General features: G+C 41.4%; 1 protein-coding gene across 5 annotated transcripts in view; it reads right to left on the bottom strand.

Moving 5' to 3' along the window:
* Positions 1–16,923, bottom strand: part of SEMA3C (semaphorin 3C) — a 221,838-nt gene extending 204,915 nt beyond the window's left edge. The window contains exons 1-4 of one of the 5 annotated variants that reach the window (XM_053256864.1): positions 16,578–16,923; positions 9,949–10,028; positions 9,123–9,187; positions 5,856–5,997 (exon numbers count right to left, since the gene is read on the bottom strand). In XM_053256864.1, coding sequence (XP_053112839.1) covers positions 5,856–5,958 — 103 coding nt within the window. In that variant the 5' untranslated portion in view covers positions 5,959–5,997; positions 9,123–9,187; positions 9,949–10,028; positions 16,578–16,923. Of the gene's footprint in view, positions 1–5,855; positions 5,998–6,114; positions 6,135–9,122; positions 9,188–9,948; positions 10,029–16,577 lie in introns of those variants that run through there. The other 4 variants (XM_053256862.1, XM_053256863.1, XM_053256861.1 and 1 more) reach the window with 4 other exon arrangements.
* Between the last annotated feature and the right edge of the window lie 714 nt (positions 16,924–17,637).

The raw sequence follows: 17,637 nt of genomic DNA, 5'->3' as shown, positions 1-17,637 counted from the left end.
GATGAGCTGTACATTTCCACAGAGTTCTACTGTACAGAGAAAGCACAGCAATCTACAAAAGCCACTGAAGCATTTCAGAATTTGTCTGCATAAACAGGCATTGATGCCTTAAAATCCAGAGATACCAAGAGCAGAACCAAGAGTCTTGTAATGTCCTAGAAGTGGGCGAGATAGCATTTAAGCAGTTACAATGCAATTGCTCCATCAGTCAACATCATAAAACTAGACATTAACTCTGTTCGATGTAAACATATCAATACTGCAGACCAGAATCACAATATACAAACCCCCTTTCATTCATTCCTCCACAGTTCCTATGGAATGGTTGGTTATTGGGGTCAGCGTGGACATAGTCTAGGAAGGCTTGTTCAACTTTTATTGTAAGCTGACTTGTGAGGCCTGCAACTTGAAAGGTGAGGTACTAAATGTATAAAATAAAAATAGGCTCTCAAATCAGTTATTAAGTTCACTAGATGATCTTGGGTAAGTTGTTCTCAGCGTAACCTACTTCACACGGTTGTTTTCAGAATAAACCCTACATACTTCCTTGAGCTACCTAGAACAGCAGCAAAAAACAAATGTGATGAATAAAAAAGTATATTTTATGGCTAAGAATTTGCTATATTCCTGCTTTTCTACTGATTCTGTAATTCCATTATTAGAATACTTTACCTTCTGGAGCACATTCTGCTGTCTTCGTGCTCTTCTGCAAGTCAAATCAACAACATGCAACTCTGGTGAGGTAGAGCCAGTTGGAATAAATGTGCTTTGCCCAACATTTGCTTAACACAATGCTCATAGAAACAGTATGCATGTGTAAGCCCTTAGGCCTACTTTCATTCCAGGAGAATTGATCATGTAGACTTGGGTAGGTTTTGTTATCTTTTCTTCTCACAGTTTTAGTAAAATCAAAGTAGTCCACAGAGAAGAGAAGATTTCTAAAAGAAACTATTGTACTCCATGCTGGGTCTGTTACAGTCCATTGTGAAATTGTTAGGCCTAAATTTATTCTCACCATCTGGATAACAGACTTCAAAAGAAATAAATTGAGAATTTTCATTTCACAGCAACTGCTTGCCACTTTGTGTTTCAGGGAACACTGAACACACTCCTACATAACTGCTTCCCTCAGATAGCAGTTTCATAGAACTGCTAAAAGCATCTTATTTAACTGTTAAAAACATCTCATATTCCTTGAAAACCTAAAGAAAATTGCTCTAGGATTGACATTTTCATGTGCAGAACTCAGATCATGTTCAGCAGAAATCTTTCAATACACTAAAAGCTGTGCTAACTTTATGGAGTGGTTAAGAGGAAAGGAAATCATCATGCAGAAGAGAGCTTTTCTTGAAACATCCCTTTGGGGACCACAAGGCATAGCTCCTCACCTCACCCCTCTCTTAATCTTTTAAAGACACAGAGTAAGGTTGATTATGTATATAAATGGCTTGTAAATCCATAGTGCACATAAATACTAGCTCCCACAGTAAAAAAATAAGGGTTTTTGGAGCTATCACTGTATGTTTTATTAGCAACATTGTGTCATGATTTAGAACCTATACCTATCAACTGCAAATGTGTTCAATACAGAATATGCAGCATATCAGTTCTGCTTCCCTCACCTGAGTGGAAAATATGTACTACAGTATTAAGAACAGAAAACAGCATGTCTGTCTAAGACATTTTTGGCTATTTCATTGATTTGAACATTTTATTAGCTTAGGTATGTTTGCTATTCCTTATATTTCTGTATCACAGTGCTTCCTTTGTCATAAGTGGTAACTTTCCATGTGTCCATATTATAACATAGGTCAAACCTGTATTGATGGGTTTCACAAAAGTTTGGGGGCAGGGGGGCTTGTACTGTGCTTATCTTGGATTATCCAGTCCTTTATGTGCCGCTAAATTAGAATTCTCAGAGGAACACAAGGCTATCTTATGCTCTTCGGAATTTTGTGGGTATGATTTTCCTCCCATGACATTGCAGGGAGTGAGTGAGCTGAGTGTTTGTGTGTGTAACAATAGCAGGGGCGTAACAAGGTTGAAGTGGGCCCAGAGACAAGATTTCAAAATGCCCCCCCCGTCACTAAAGCAAAGAAATCTTAAATGAGGCTGAATAGTGTAACAAAAAGCATAGTTTGTATGTGTGTGTGTGTGTGTAAACACCTATGTGCCACAATAGAACATCATCCTAAATTATTTTTAAAACGGTTTTGTAAATTGTGGACGATGCAAGTCATTTGATGGTACTAGAGAAAGACATGCTGTTCTGGTAACTCCAGGTCTTAACACTCACATCAGTTTCGGATGAATACAACTGAAGGAAGCCCAGGCGGGCGCGCGGCAGGCGGAGTCAGTCATGTGACTTCCCTCGGGGGGGGGGCAAGGCTGTGGGCTCCCAAACAACTGTCTCCCCTTGCCCTATTATAGTTACGCCCCTGAACAATAGTCCTTTATTTCTGAAATCTTGCAGGTCACTCCATAATTGTGCATCCCCATCCTACTGATGCATAACAGATGCCTACAATTTATGGAACTGTGGTGTTTTTGGTTAACCCATTCCTTGATCCAGGCCAGCTTTTGAATGGCTCTTTAGTTATTTACATTCCAGTCCTGGAGCAGAGGTGGGGATAACAAACAGCCAGCAGCAAGGGCACTGAAAAGCAGTCTGCACTTGTCTCTCTGTATATAATATCTATTTCATTAAACTATTAATATTCCTGATTCCACTCCAGTGCTTTGTCCTTGAATACCACAACTCTTGCCCTTGGATTCTCAGGAACTGGCCTGAAAATTTCCTTAAATATACAAGGAATAATCAGATTCCTCCCCCATGTACTAGGAGGGATAGAGACTTCAATGGAAATGCTGTTACCTTGTGTGCCTGCCAGAATGATGAAGACAAAAAAGTGGAAAACAAAGACAATGAAGAAACTCTGTCCACATGCAAAAAAGTCAATTTGGATGTCACATGTGATAAGATATATTAACCATGTTGGTAGAGAGAAGTACAACTACTTTACACTTGAGATACAAACTACGTTGGCAGAGATTAGTTCCATTCTGAATGCACGTGCATACCACACTGCATTGTACTGCCACCCAGAACAAAACGCATTCTGCACACAGATGAAAAAGATTAGAGAGAACACTGAGAGTCATTCACATATTAGCAATAGCAATAGCACTTACATAGCCGGAGCTCTCTACGCGGTTTACAATGATTTAGCATATTGCCCCCAACATTCTGGGTACTCATTTTACCGACCTCGGAAGGATGGAAGGCTGAGTCAACCTTGAGCCCCTGGTCAGGATTGAACTTGTAACCTTCTGGTTACAGGGCGGCAGTTTTACCACTGCGCCACCAGGGGCTCTGAATATTAAGTTCAATGCACATACAGCAGTACACTTCCTATCTATATCTTGCACAAGAATATAGGAACATAGGAAGCTGCCTTATACCGAGTCAAACCATTGGTCCATCTAGCTCAGTATTGTCTACCCAGACTGCTAGCGGCTTCTCCAAGGTGGCAGGCAGGAGTCTCTCTCAGCCCTATCCTAAAGATGCCAGGGAGGTAACTTGGAACATTCTTGCTCTTCCCAGAGTGGACCCATCCCTAAGGGGAATATCTTGCAGTGCTCACATGTAGTCTCCAATTCAAATGCAAGCCAGGGCTGAACTTTGCTTAGCGCAAAAAAAAAAAAAAATTCAATTCATGCTTGCTTCCAGCTCTGGAGCAGGTCTGTACCCAGGTTCATTTTTAATGCTTATAGATACTGACATTCACATACACACACACACACACCTGAATAGATGTACAATGTAATGTCTGAATAAGGATTAATCAGACTATTTTTTCACATAAAGTGACTGCTACTTTTTATAAATAAATGGGTAATATATGTATATGTGTAACCTATATTTTGCTTTTTTACACAACACGATTTCTCAAAAGAATGCAGCTGGGATAACAGTCTCAAGCAAGGCATAATGAAATGAATGAAACAGCCTTCTAGACACTTGGGTGACTGTAGCAACAGAAGAGCAAACAGTAATTTTAAAAGAATAAAAGACTGAATAGATTGACTGACAGAAAGGCTTATCCCATGGATTCCTCTGGAGTTCCTTTCTATCCCATTTATTCCCTTTGTTTCCCCCCCCTTTCCCCCAAAGCTCAATGACTCACACACTTATTCCACTTAACAAGTGGTTTGGATTGTCAGGCGTATGGGCTGCAACAAGCATTTGGCAGTTTGTGCTTTAAAGTTTGCCCAAATTCTGTAACCATAGGTAATTCCTTACATGCCCTGGAAAATGCATGCTGAGAAAGAAATTCAAAATGGAAAGCATATTTCCTAGCCTTACATTTCTTCACACTGAAGACCAGACACTGCTAACACAGTCAAGTCTCTTATGCAAATACGGAAAATTGCCTGCTAGAATGACACACGGGATCATCGGTCTATTGGCGTACAGCCAACATGCTATTTGAGACTTTCCAAAGAGAATGCTTCTAGGAGTAGCACACAGAGACATTCATTATGCCATTTTGCTCAACATTTTGAAAGTGGGTAGGTGTCGAAAATCAACAGCGGCATTCATACTATACATGCTAATTGCTATAATGCTATAAACTGTAGAAGTATTACATACTTCTATAGAGATATGTAATATGAATCCTGATTCAAACATGATTGGAGACCACAATAACATCCTTCATAGTACCATACCTAATATGGGCTGGCCACTTCCACACCTATTTCCTTCCCAGTTGTGACTATCTAGGCAAGGATAGCCCTGGCCATCTCCCAATATCGCATGTGTTGAGCCATCTGTACATCGCTTTCCGGTTGTACCATTCTTCTAGCTCCCACTTGTATATAACTCACTTGTTTCCAGGTTATACAAAGTGTAAATGAATGGAAGCACACAAGGAGCAGCCTCACACACCAGTGGTCCATTTGCCTCAGTGTTCCACCTTGACTGCTTGTAGTCTTTCAATCATAGGAACATAGCTGCCATATACTAAGTCATACCATTAGCCCATTTAGCTCAGTATTGTCTACAGACTTGCAGCAGCTTCTCTGAAGTTGCAAGCAGGAGTCTCTCTCAGCCCTATCCTGGAGATGCCAGGGAGGGAACTTGGAACATTCAGCATGCAAGCATACAGTTGCTCCTCCCAGAGTGGACACATCCCCTAAGGGGAATATCTTACAGTGCTCACATGTAGTCTCCCATTCAAAGGCAACCAGGGTGGACCCTGCTTAGCAAAGGGGACAATTGATGTTTGCTGCCACAAGACCAGCTCTGCAACTAGGAACACTTTATGTCCTGATCTTAAACAATTAACCTCAAACTTTCCAGCACAGTATGTGAGATGCAACTTAGCTGATATTTAAAGAAAAAAGTTGTTATTCTCTTAAAAAAAAAAAAAAAATCAGGATCCACTACCCTTGGGTCCATTTAGCAGTCAAAAAAGTGACATGCTCTTAGGGGCACTTCAACTGTGCTGTATGGCCACACAGAAATCACAGAGAACAAATGTGTAGGGGAAACACATTTGCATTCTTAAAACTATGCAATAAGCACTCATTAAATATGCATTCTGGCTAAAGTATATTTAAGTTTCCAAAACTTCAAAGGATACTGCATGCTTCCTTCAAAATAAGCACATATGTTATGTCAAAAATGGTACAATCCAACCCAACAGAAACATTAACTGTGTCACTGAAGGCAAGGCAGGTTTTGAAGATGATGCCAAAATTTCATATACTGCTTAGTTACCAATGTGAAGAGGAAAGAAGAAAACATTCTACAATAACATTTGCCTAGGAATGTTTATCTGCTTTCTTACCATTGAATGTTAAGAACACCCTGGCCTGAGGCTGCGAAGATCCTTTTACACTGCATGAGCAAATAAACACTCCAATCAACACTTGGAGACTTAGAAATGTCATTATCTTCAGATGTGAAATGTTATATCCAAGATATGAAACCTAAACAAAGAAAGAGAGAGAAAGGTCATTACAGATTTTACAAGTTCTACTCAAGATACAATGTCAATAGTATAGAACAAAATATTTGGTATAGTTTATCATAAATATCATGATAACCTCAATAGGGAGCGGTTTGCCCATTCTTTTCCAAAATGTGAACCATGAAGTGGTGTCAGCTGTAAAATAATTTTTTTTTTAAGGGCTGTAAGTGAAGTGCCAGTTGAGTAAGGCCTGCAGTAAGGATTAGCCTCAGACTATTTGAATAAGGATGATTCCCACCTGCTGGAAAAATAATTATGTTAAATGTCAAGGCAGAGCAGAGCAAGGACAAGAGATAAGGTTTCATGAATGAAAACGTCTTGATATTTTTAGACCTCTGACTTTACTGTACTCTTTTTAAAATATAAAAAGCCTACTGTGCTGAAAACACCCACAATATCCATGTTGGTCTTTAGTCTTGAAGGAAACCAAGAAACACCTTGGAGCAACATGGCACCTCCAGAGAGTTGGCGCCCCAAGATTGACATCCCAACAATATCTTCATTGTCACTTTGCGCAGGACACCCCAGAAGGCTGGAGAGAATTCTTGGTTTGCAACAGTGTTCCCTCTAAGGTGTGCACTCACAAGTTTTTTGTTGTCCGCTCAGTTAAGTTTAGGTCCCTGTAGCGGATTAAAGCCTTTGTCTCAGAGCAAGCTCACGTGAGGAGAAGAAATGCTGAATCATCTCTGCTGAGCTGCCTGGCTAGGCTTCTCCTAAAACTATTCTGTATTATCAGTAGGTTCAAAATGCTGCCGCCACCACCCTTTTTGTCTACAGAAACTCCATAGGCTTGGGGTGGGATAACCCAGAAAAACTCTCTTAATTGGGCTCTTGTACAAGTACAAATATCTTCCACGTGCAAGCCTACACGTGGTAAGAAAACTGATAGCTGCTGAACATTTGAGGATGTGTTTGCACCTGAGTAATCCCCCACCCACCCCTTTTCCTGAGTTAAAACAAACTTGGAGAGGCTTAAAAAAAGAAAAGAACTAAAAAAACACACCCCAGTGTGATTCAGTTACTACAGACTGCTTCCATCTGAGGCTTTCTCAGCTTTTAGGTACAGTTAAGAATACTTAGTAGCGTTACAAAGATAGGTTGCCTTAATGCACGCTTAAACGTTTATAGAGTCTTTTGCAATGCCCTAGGTAGGATGGGTGTAAGTTGGTGTTTCTTATTTTAATTACGTTACAGGTAAACAATAATAGAACAGTATCAGGAATATGCAAAAGCACATACGCCAAAGAAATATAACATCCCTAACATAGAGTCTGACTAAACAAACTTTTCCCTATGCTAAACTTCCCAAAGCCATAAGCCCTGGCTCCATGCCTTGAACTCACCAAACTCCTGATGAGAATTCAAGCAATCTGGCCTCCTGCCTTTCAAGAATCTGCAGAGTTATTCTCCTGCAGCCAGCCTTCATGGCCACATGTCCTCCTGTGCACCCCCAGCCTAGCTAATCCCAACAAAGATCTCCCTTCTTCCTGGCAACAGCTCTCTAGAACTCACCCACCTGGTGTGCTGATTGGCTGAGCCCTAGAGTTCACCAGCCTGCCAGTCAAGACAAGGGTTCACTTCCAGTTTACTCAGGAGGGAAGTCTGATCACTACAGTCCCACTCAGGTTGAACCAGAAAGGCCCCACTCTGCATTCACATATGCACACACTGCCTTAATACTTCAGCTCAGAACAAAAAGCATTCCGCAAAGAGATGAAAAAACATTAGAGGGACCACTAGCCTGCATGCTCGCTATTGTGGATATCTTGCTCAAATCACTATGGGTATTTTCAGCTCCAAATTCTTGAAGCTGAATCTGAAAATACTCATTTTCATTAAGGCAAGAAAGGATGTGGCACTGAAATTCTTAATTCATTCATGTATATTACACCCACACACATTTATTGTGCAATACAGAGGGATCATTAACATTTATTGTGCAAGAAAGAGGGATCATTAACACTGGGCTCATTTCCTCCGCAGAAATCTACACTTAAACAGCTTACCTAGAGACAGAATTTATTTTTCCATAGGTAACTGTGCTCCTATATCAATTAAGACTGAATGGCGGAATCACTGATTAATGATAAGGAGCAATTATAAAAGGCTCCATCATTCATAGAGTTTTAACAGTATGTAAAACTGTATATTTTCTGTTCTGATGCAAGTTATTGACTAATGCAAGATCAACAGAAACTATGCATGAAAACCACTGATGGTGTGCATTGACAAGCGCTGTGGAGAATTCACAAAGCATGAACAAGGGGGCTGCACATTGCCCTGTTGATATATGATGTGGTCCCCAATATCACTTAGAGACTGGACACAGATGAACAATGACAGATGTGGTAGTAAGCATGAATTGTCCCCTTTGCTAAACAGGGTCCACCCTGGTTTGCATTTGAATGGGAGACATGTGTGAAAATTGTACGATATGGGGCCATTCTGGAACGAGCATTTGTATGCTTACACACAGAAGGTTCCAAGTTCCCTCCCTGATCTCCAAGATAGGGCTGAGAGAAACTCCTGCCTGCAACTTTGGAGAAGCCGCTGCCAGTCTGTGTGGACAATACTCAGGTAGATGGACCAAGGGTCTGACTGTGCAATGGGCACAGTGTTCCCTCTAACAGGGATTCCCAGATATTGTTGACTACAACTCCCATAATCCCCAGCCAAAGGCCATTGAAGCTGGGGATGTTGGGACCTTGCAGTGAACAGTATATGATAATCTCTGTTAGAGGAAACAGTGGGCTCAATCCCCTAGATCAGGGATTCTCAACGTTGGGTCCCCAGATATTATTGGACTTCAACTCTCATAATCCCCAACCAAAGGCCACTGGGGCTGGGGATTATGGGAGTTGAAGTCCAATAACATCTAGGGACCCAAAGTTGAGAATCCCTGCCCTAGATGCTGTCAATGTGCACCACTACAGATGTTCAAGTACACTTCCTAAGCAACCTTGTTAACCCAAACATGTACACAAACAAATGCTAGCTTAAGAAAAGTTACACACTTATTTCTCAGCAAGGCATTGAACTCAGAGAATTATATATTAATACATTTCAGACCAAACAAAAGCCTACCTGGGAAATGAGACACAGAGTTAGAAGCTTGATGTCCACCTTCTCTACTCTTCTAGGCAAGCATCCTACACAGTGGACAGTACAGAAACTTTTGAATACATAATTTCATTATTACTAATTGTAGAAAAGTATTTTGGATACCTAGCCCCCTTGCTTTTATCTAGCAAATTGTGACAGATATTGCATACATATTTCTGAAAACAGGAATGTGTATTGACAGGGGAAACATTTCCAAAGGTTTTCTCTTTTATCAATAGGTTTTAAATCTCAGACCATAAGAGAAGCAGCAATGGATTAATGTTATAACAACAAAGGTTAGGCTCATTATCAAGAAATAACCTGCAGCTATAATAACAGCATGGATGTTACTTTATATGACTCCCATGGACAGTTTGCTCAACACAATATATCCATGCATACAAGCCAGTTCACCACATAAATCAGGGGAATTTTCTCCATACACCACTGATGACCACCAGATTAAATCAGTCTCCACATTATGGTGCAACCTGTGAACCAGCCTTTAGGGCTGAATGGAATGATACATTTATTGTGGCAGGGAGGAAAGTTGGGCTTTAGCTCCTTGCCCCTGCTGTGATTCAGATCTAGCAGATGCTATTTGTCTCAGGAGAAAAAGCCCCATTGGCACCAATGGAAGTTTTTCTCCTGAGGCAAACAGCAGTCAACTTGTATTGGGACTGAGGTTGGTTCAAAGGATTAAGGGCCTTTCTCACTACAGTCCCAATCTAGACTAAGTATTTCATGTGTGCTGTTTATGTTCAAAAATTCAAACACAGAGACCCCATAATACACATTAACATCTCACCTACTTCAATCTTTTGTCTCTGGGAACTGACTCCTGCAATTCATTGTATTAAATAAGCTTCCCTAGCGGGCTTTGCAGTGCTATAATTGAGGATTCAAAAGGACAAACTGATTAACCCTATCATATAAACACACCAAAAAGGCATTATTAGCCCACAATACTGAAACTAAAAGTTTTGCATTTCCCAGTTACACATTACAAAGTATCCTCCCTAAGTAGCTTCAATTTCACATCAGTTCCATGTGAAATTACACACCATTACATCACTATGTTATGGGGTAGAGCACTAACTCAAAATATTTCGGGAATATTCCATAATGGTTCTGTGCTAGCTTGTTGGCCTTGGGAGATCCAGTTCAAATCCTTGTGGTTCACTGAGTCCTCTGAGGCTAGTAACTAATCTTTCAGTATGATCTATTGCACAATGTGGTTGTAAGGATAAAATGGGGCAACCTTATCACTTTGAGTTCCTAGAACAATTAATAGCCTTCTGATAATACTATTGTGGCAATGCCAGAAATGAAGGGAAAGGGGTGGGGAAGAATATGCAGGAACTAATAGTAGATCCACTGGTCATCTCTAGACTTGACTACTGCAATGTGCTCTATGTGGGCTGCCTTTGTACATAGTCCGGAAACTGCAGTTGGTCAAGAATGCCGCAGCCAGGTTGGTCTCTGGGTCATTTCGGAGAGACCATATCACTCCTATCTTAAAAGATCTACACTGGCTGCCATGAGTTTCTGTGCAAAATACGAGGTCTTGGTTATAACCTATAAAGCCCTAAACAGCTTACGCCCTGGGTATTCAAGAGACTGTGTTTTTCGCTATGAGCCCCACCACTCACTGAGATCATCAGGAGAGATTTGCCTGCAGTTGCCACTGACTTGTCTGGTGGCTACTCGGGGATGGGCCTGTTCCATAGCTGCCCAGCAGCTTTTGAACATGCTCCCTGATGAAATAAGAGCCTCCCCATCTCTTACAGCTTTTTAAAAGGCAGTCAAGATACATTTGTTCACCCAGGATTTTAATTAGATAATGAAGCTCTTCTCACAGGCATGTCTGTGGGGAGAGCGGGTTAACTTACCCCCTCCCTGCAGACAATCACTGAGCCGTCCCTGGGTGGCCAGATCGGCTGCCCACACAATTACCGGCTCCATAACGGAGCTGGTTGGGGCCGTGTGGATCAGGGGCCACCTGTCCCCTGGAAGTTCAAAATGCCCCACGCAAATAAGTGGGGCATTCTGGGAAGCTCCCCCCCCCCAATGCTGGGAGGCTTGTTGTAGCTTCCCAGTCAGGGGTATCTTCATTTAAGTGGCGACTTTGGTGGGCTAGCTGCTGCTGAACCTCCTGGTTTGCCTGTGAGCCCAGCAGTTCTCATGATGGAGGAAAATTAGACTGGGCTCCCTTAGCCCAGTTTTCCTCCAGCATGTGAATAGCGTGTGAATAGCCTCACTGTTTTAATAGTTTGATGGTTCTATAATAGTTTTAACATTTTTTGAATCTTAAATTATTGTAATATTTTAACTTTTTATTTGCTTTGCTGGGTGGCTTTGTTGTAAACCACCCAGAGACATGTGTTTTGGGTGGTATACAAATATGTCAAACTTAATAAATACTAGGGTTAATATGAAAGGGGGTGGTTTTTTCGTCAAAACCCATCAGTTCTGAAAAATACCACCGATTTTTTCTTCCAGACAATACACTGAATGAAAGTGTTTGCCTATTCAGAGTGAGATCGGGAAGCTTTGCCCTCACTCTGAGTTGGCTTTGTGATATCATCACAAAGCCAAATCTGATGGCCTATAGTACAATCATGGCATTATGGTGTCTGAGAAACTCTAAACCACAGTTTACATAAAACACAGTTTTCTAGAATCAGATATCCAAGAAGCCACCTCCCTGGTTTAAAACAAATTATATAAAAATCAGTTTGATCAGGTATGGAACAGCCAAACAGCAGCACATGATATGAGTAAGACAAATATATGGTGCACATTATAGTTCCCCAAAATGCTACATCCACAACAAAAATGTGTGTGTGTGGATATTTGTGACAGTCCTACAGCATTTGCCCCAGTGATCTTGGGTCATGAAGTATGCAGGATATTGTACAACATTTGAAAAAGCCCTGCTAGATCAGACTATGGCCAATCAAGTCTAGTATCAGCTTCCTAAGAGGTTGACCAGATGCCCCTGGGACATCCAGAAGCGGGGTATGATGGCAATAGCCCTCCCTCACTGTGGCTCCCCAGCAAATGACATTCAGTGGCACATTGCTTCTGTACTAGGAATTCCATTTAGCCATCGCTGATAGACCTATCCTGTCATTTAGCAAAGACCTCTTCAAGTCAGGAAGCTTCACCACACCTTGCAGTGGGAACATAAGAAGCTGCCTTATACCAAGTCAGACCTTTGGTCCATTTAGCTCAGTATTGTCTACATTGACTGTCAGTGGCTCTCCAAGGTTTCACCAAGAGCCTTTCCCAAGCCTGCCTGGAGATTCCAGGGAATGAACCTGGAACTTTCTGCATGCAAAGCAGATGTGCTGCCACTGAGCTACAGCCTCATCTTCAAGGTGGCATACATAGATCTCCCATCCAGGCACTACCCGCACCAAAACGTACTTAACTTCAGAAAGGTGGCTATATTGTGTGCCCTGGGTCCCTGATAGTGCTCTGGGTCCCTTTCTTTTGAATTTTCTTTATCTATTGTCAGTTAATCTTACAGATATTTACAAATATTTATTTACGACCCATGGTCAGCTTACAAAACAGCTAAAGAATGGTAGAATACCATTAATCTTACTGTAACCCTGAGATCCAGTATTACAAGAGAAAACATTCTCTATTTACTTTCTCCACACCATGCGTCTTTATAAAAAAACCTTATGAAGCTCTATCCATTTTTCTTTTTACAAAGGTTTTTAAAAAGCCTCCAACACTTTACCTTGCCTCATATGAAAAGTACATTTGGGTTGCTCTATACTACATTTTTTCCAACTCTATGATGTCTTTTTTGAGGAAGGCTGACTAGAGCTGCACGATGTATTCCAAAATACAGCCACACATAAATGTATCTAAAGCCATTGTGATATTTGGCTGCTTTATTTTATGTCCCTAAAAATTGTGGCATGGAATTAGTAATAAGTGGTGAAGGAAAACACAATGTTCTCACTGAGCTATCCACCAGAACCCCAAGCTCTCTTTATTGGTTAGTCATTACCACTTCAGGTCCTATCTATCTATATAAAGTTAGGATTCTTTGCCCGGATGTGTGTCACCTAACACTTAGTTATATTAAGCCTCGTTTCCCATTTTGTTGCCCATTCACCCAGTTTGGAGAGAGCTTTCTGGAGCTCTTTGCAGTCTCCTTGCTTTTTTATCATCATAAATAATTTGATGTCATCTGTAAACTTGGCCACCACCCCATTGCTCACTCCAAACTCCACAACACTTATGTACAAGTTAGAAAGCACAAGTGTGGGAGTTCTTCCTTCCTTCCATTGTAAAAAGGTTTACTCAGGTCTCTTTGGTGATGGACTTTGTCAAAAGCTTTTTGGAAGTCCAGCTATACAGCATTGCCTGGATCGCCCCTACCTGCCTATTTTTGCAAACAGAATTTCTCTTTGGGGACACAATCACAACTAGACACTCAGTTCCCTAACAGAGGAACTGAGATTAGAGTTCCATAAAAGCTTGAGCTCTACCACATTTAGTTTTTAAAAAAAATAATTGACACAATCCACTGGAATGTTCTAATCTCTGCCCGCCCCCCACAATTCATTTTTATTGGCTGTCAAGCAGGAGTACTTCCACCATAGGCATAGAATATATGTCCACTCCTAATCACAGTTTTTCTTTACCTCGCTAATTCATACGTTTCAATTCGCAACAATTTCTCATGGTTTTTGCACAGGAGAAGTCATTCACCTTCTAAACACACTGAAACGGTAATACAGAACACAGTCATTTCCCCAACGGACAGTTGCTAGAAACTCAGAAGTCATTTATTAATTAACTTCTATATAACACTTTTGAGTGTTCAAAGCACTCCACATATAATTCTTACAACAACCCTAAGGTAAGTGACTCTTCTTATCCTGGAGGCGAGAGAGGGACTGATGTGTCAAGGGCACCTAGTAACTTCATGGCAAAAGGTGAGATTCAGACTGGAAACTTCCCAATGTAGAGGTCAGTCTCAGCCACTACGCTACATACCTGTACCAGCTCTCATCTTTCCCATTCACATCAATATGAACAAGATCTTTAGTACTGAAGCCAGTTAAAGCAGCAGTCTTTGAGACTACAAATGCTTCTGGAGTAAGTCCACCGATTCCAGTCATCTCCTCTTTCTAGTGCAACAGCAACATCTGAGGATTCATACACAGAAGCCGAGAGCATGCAGCACCTGCCCCTTAGCACTGTGAATATCAGGCTCCCCAGAGTGGTGACAGCAAGCCAAAAGCTTTTTATCCTCATATTACAAGTATCATCCACAGCCTGCACAATGCACTCAGCTATGTTCTGCTGGGGCAAACCTAAGAGGCTATTTCACCTCGAGTACAATTAGACAACATTAGCCTTGAGGGAGTCTTATGTGCCTTAAAAGAACTAGCCAGGTCTAGCAAATCATTTCACACACAGTAGCCAACAACTGGCTACTAATGACTGCATCCAATATTGGAGCCAGCCAGACTACAGATTTAGGTTGCAGCCTTCTACAGGCTTAATTGGAATATAGCAAAAATGAGTCAAAGAGTGAGGTCTTGGCAAGCCAACAGTCATTTACGATACATGATGTAAGACTGCATCAAAATGACCGTGATATTTTTCACACAGCAGCCTTTACCGTGAGTTTGAAGTTGCCCCCCAAAAAACCAATGCAAAACCTTGGAAATAAGTTGGGCTACACCCTAACGCGCAACAAAAATTGTGTGTGAAGTGCTCCCCGAGAGCTTGCAGAGACTTTGGGGGAAATCTGGCTGATATGTGAATGCACACCCTCTATTCTGGAGGAGATGAGAGCCAAAAGCCCTGTGTGAAAACGCCTTGGAGAAATTACTCCCGCAACAGCCCCTCCCAATCAGCAGAAACTGATAAGACTCGCAATGGCCCCTGGGAATGCTGACAAGTCAAGTCACATCAGGTAATGTGGGATTTCTGAATTACCTTGCACATGCACACACCCTGTCAGTTTCCCTGATTATACCCCTAGGCAACTAAAATAAAGGATCCATCTGGAGAAAAACCAAGTTCCCAATCTTACTTTGAATTAACACAGTTATTATTGCACAAAAATCTTAACCAAGAATAATTTTTGCACTTCCAATATTGACACCCTTGGAACTAATTCATTTTCAACCTACCACCCCTCCACCAACTGATAGGATATCCTTCTCCATAATCCTTTTTGCAAGGGAAGAAATGTTATTAAGTCCTGATAAGATTGCTTTGTTAGACTCAAACAAATGGCCAATCATGCTGAACTTGTGAGTTTAATAGAAGCAATAGGATTAGTATTCCACAGTTGTAGAATGTATCCTTCCCAAGTCATATGGGAGGAGAGCAGAGGAGTTGTGCAATAAGCATTTCAATTATATTGGAAACAAAATATTCACAACAAATCAATTTCACTTTCCCCCTTTTCTGCCTTTTCTCCCTATTCCTATTTCTTCTCGAATGTGGATAATCAAATTTAACCATCTAAATTCATTTTCAGATGTGCATTGTTATGCTTTAGTGACATTTCCCCATAAAATGCAGGCTACAGACATTTCAGTTGGTCCTATTTTTTAAAAGACTAGATCTAGGCATCCAAAAGCGGTGTAAGGTTGCAGCCTCAAACTGGTAGAGTTTCTATCGGAATGAATGTGCTTAAGGCTGCAAGGTGTGCTATATGCACATATCTTGAAATAAGCTCGGCTTAGCACAGGGACTTACTTCTGAGTAAATATGCAGACTACACGTGGCATTGTTATATTATTATAGCATCGTATGGTCCATGCATTAGAGAAGGGAGATAGGTACTGCTTTGCTGTTTTGTTCTTATTTATCCTTCTTGCTCACAGACCATATTATTTTAATTCAAAGATGTCATTTTTAGTTCAAAGTCGAAGTTGATCCCCCCCCCCCACAAAAACCCCCAACCCTGAGATAGTTAAATTCTGCATGTATCCTAATAACACATGATCTCCACTGGCAACCAGCAGCAGAAGCACAGCCTTAGAAGCACAAGCATGCTGCCTCAGAAAAGACAGACTTTTCATAGCGTCCCGATTCTAATTCTCTATATGGAGAGAAGAGGAGCAAAGTTTTTTGGGATTTTTTTTTTAAGGGAGAAAGTTGCATCTAGAGCTTTTATTGGAGGACAAATTACAGCTTCTCTCCACTACCTTGGGAAAGTATTTCACAGCCTAGACGTGAAGTACAAGGCAGGTGTCGTGCTCAAGACTGAACTATACTTTTGCATGGGGCGGGTGGGGGGATCTTTCCATAAAAGGAAATATATATTTTAAAAAACCAAAACATTAAACTGCCAAGCATTTCGTATTTAATCTGGGGTTTAAAATATTCAGCGGCATATATTACATCAGATAACAATGCTGAAAGGGAACTTTTGGTCATACTCACCAGATTCAGAGATAAAGTGACGTTAAATTCCCTATCAGTTTATAGACTCCTCTTTTTAAAAAAACACACTCTCACACACAATACTTTCTAACTCCAAAGCCTGGAGATCACTTTCTTCCTGGTTGTGGCAAGCAGATTCCCAGCTTGTGTAGAAAAGAAATAATCCTTGCAGCGATATCCCTTAAGGTACCAGGAGCCTCTTCCCCCTAATCCTCTGAATTGAGCAGCACCTACGAGAGTAAATGGAAAGTAGCTTGAAGCTTTGGTTTCCAATTACACTCACGCTGGCGCTCAAGCCCTCCCAGGAACCGCCTTACAAGCGAGGCAGCGAGACTGAAGCCTTGCATACATCATTAGCGGAGCAAATAGGGGAGCAGAGCTGGGAGGCTCATAAATAAATGTATAAGCCACGCCTACAAGGAAGTGAGAGAGAAAAGAGTCAGACCCAAAGAAAAAGAGAACGGAGAGACAGCGTGGCTGAGAAAAGCAGGTGAAGAGCTCAGGCAGGGAAAGCAACATAAGCCCTTGAAGGCAGCGAACAGCCCAAGCTTAGTGCGTGATGGCTCAGAGAGTGGCAGTATGGGCAGGATTTATTGTATTTATTTGTACATTGATATCCCGCTCTTCCTCCAAGGAGCCCAGACCAGAATGATTTACATGGTTATATTTCTCTTCACAACAACCGTGTGAGTTAAGCTGGGCTGAGAGAGAAGTGACTGACCAAAAGTCATCCAGTGAGTTTCATGGATGAATGGGGATTTGGATTTGGGTCTCCAGGTCCTAGTCCAACACCCTAACCACTGCACCAAGCTAGTATCCAAACCCCATGTATGTTTACTCAGAACCAAACAATATTCAGTGGGACATGCTTCCTAGCAAGGCTAGAGTTATTCACATTTACTTGACTGCAATCACCTGTTGAACAGAGCAGGACTTACTTCTGACAGGGCATGCTTAGGCTCAGATTGTATGGCTGTAATCCAAAGCATACTTGCTCCCCCATCCCGTGCTTGCTTACTCAGAACTGACTTGGAGGATGCAATTGCATGCTCAGACAGGA

This window comes from Hemicordylus capensis, chromosome 5 (assembly GCF_027244095.1).
Source record: "Hemicordylus capensis ecotype Gifberg chromosome 5, rHemCap1.1.pri, whole genome shotgun sequence".
Taxonomy (NCBI): domain Eukaryota; kingdom Metazoa; phylum Chordata; class Lepidosauria; order Squamata; family Cordylidae; genus Hemicordylus; species Hemicordylus capensis.
Note: the sequence above shows the minus strand (reverse complement) of the source record. Positions and strands in the feature narration are given on the sequence as shown.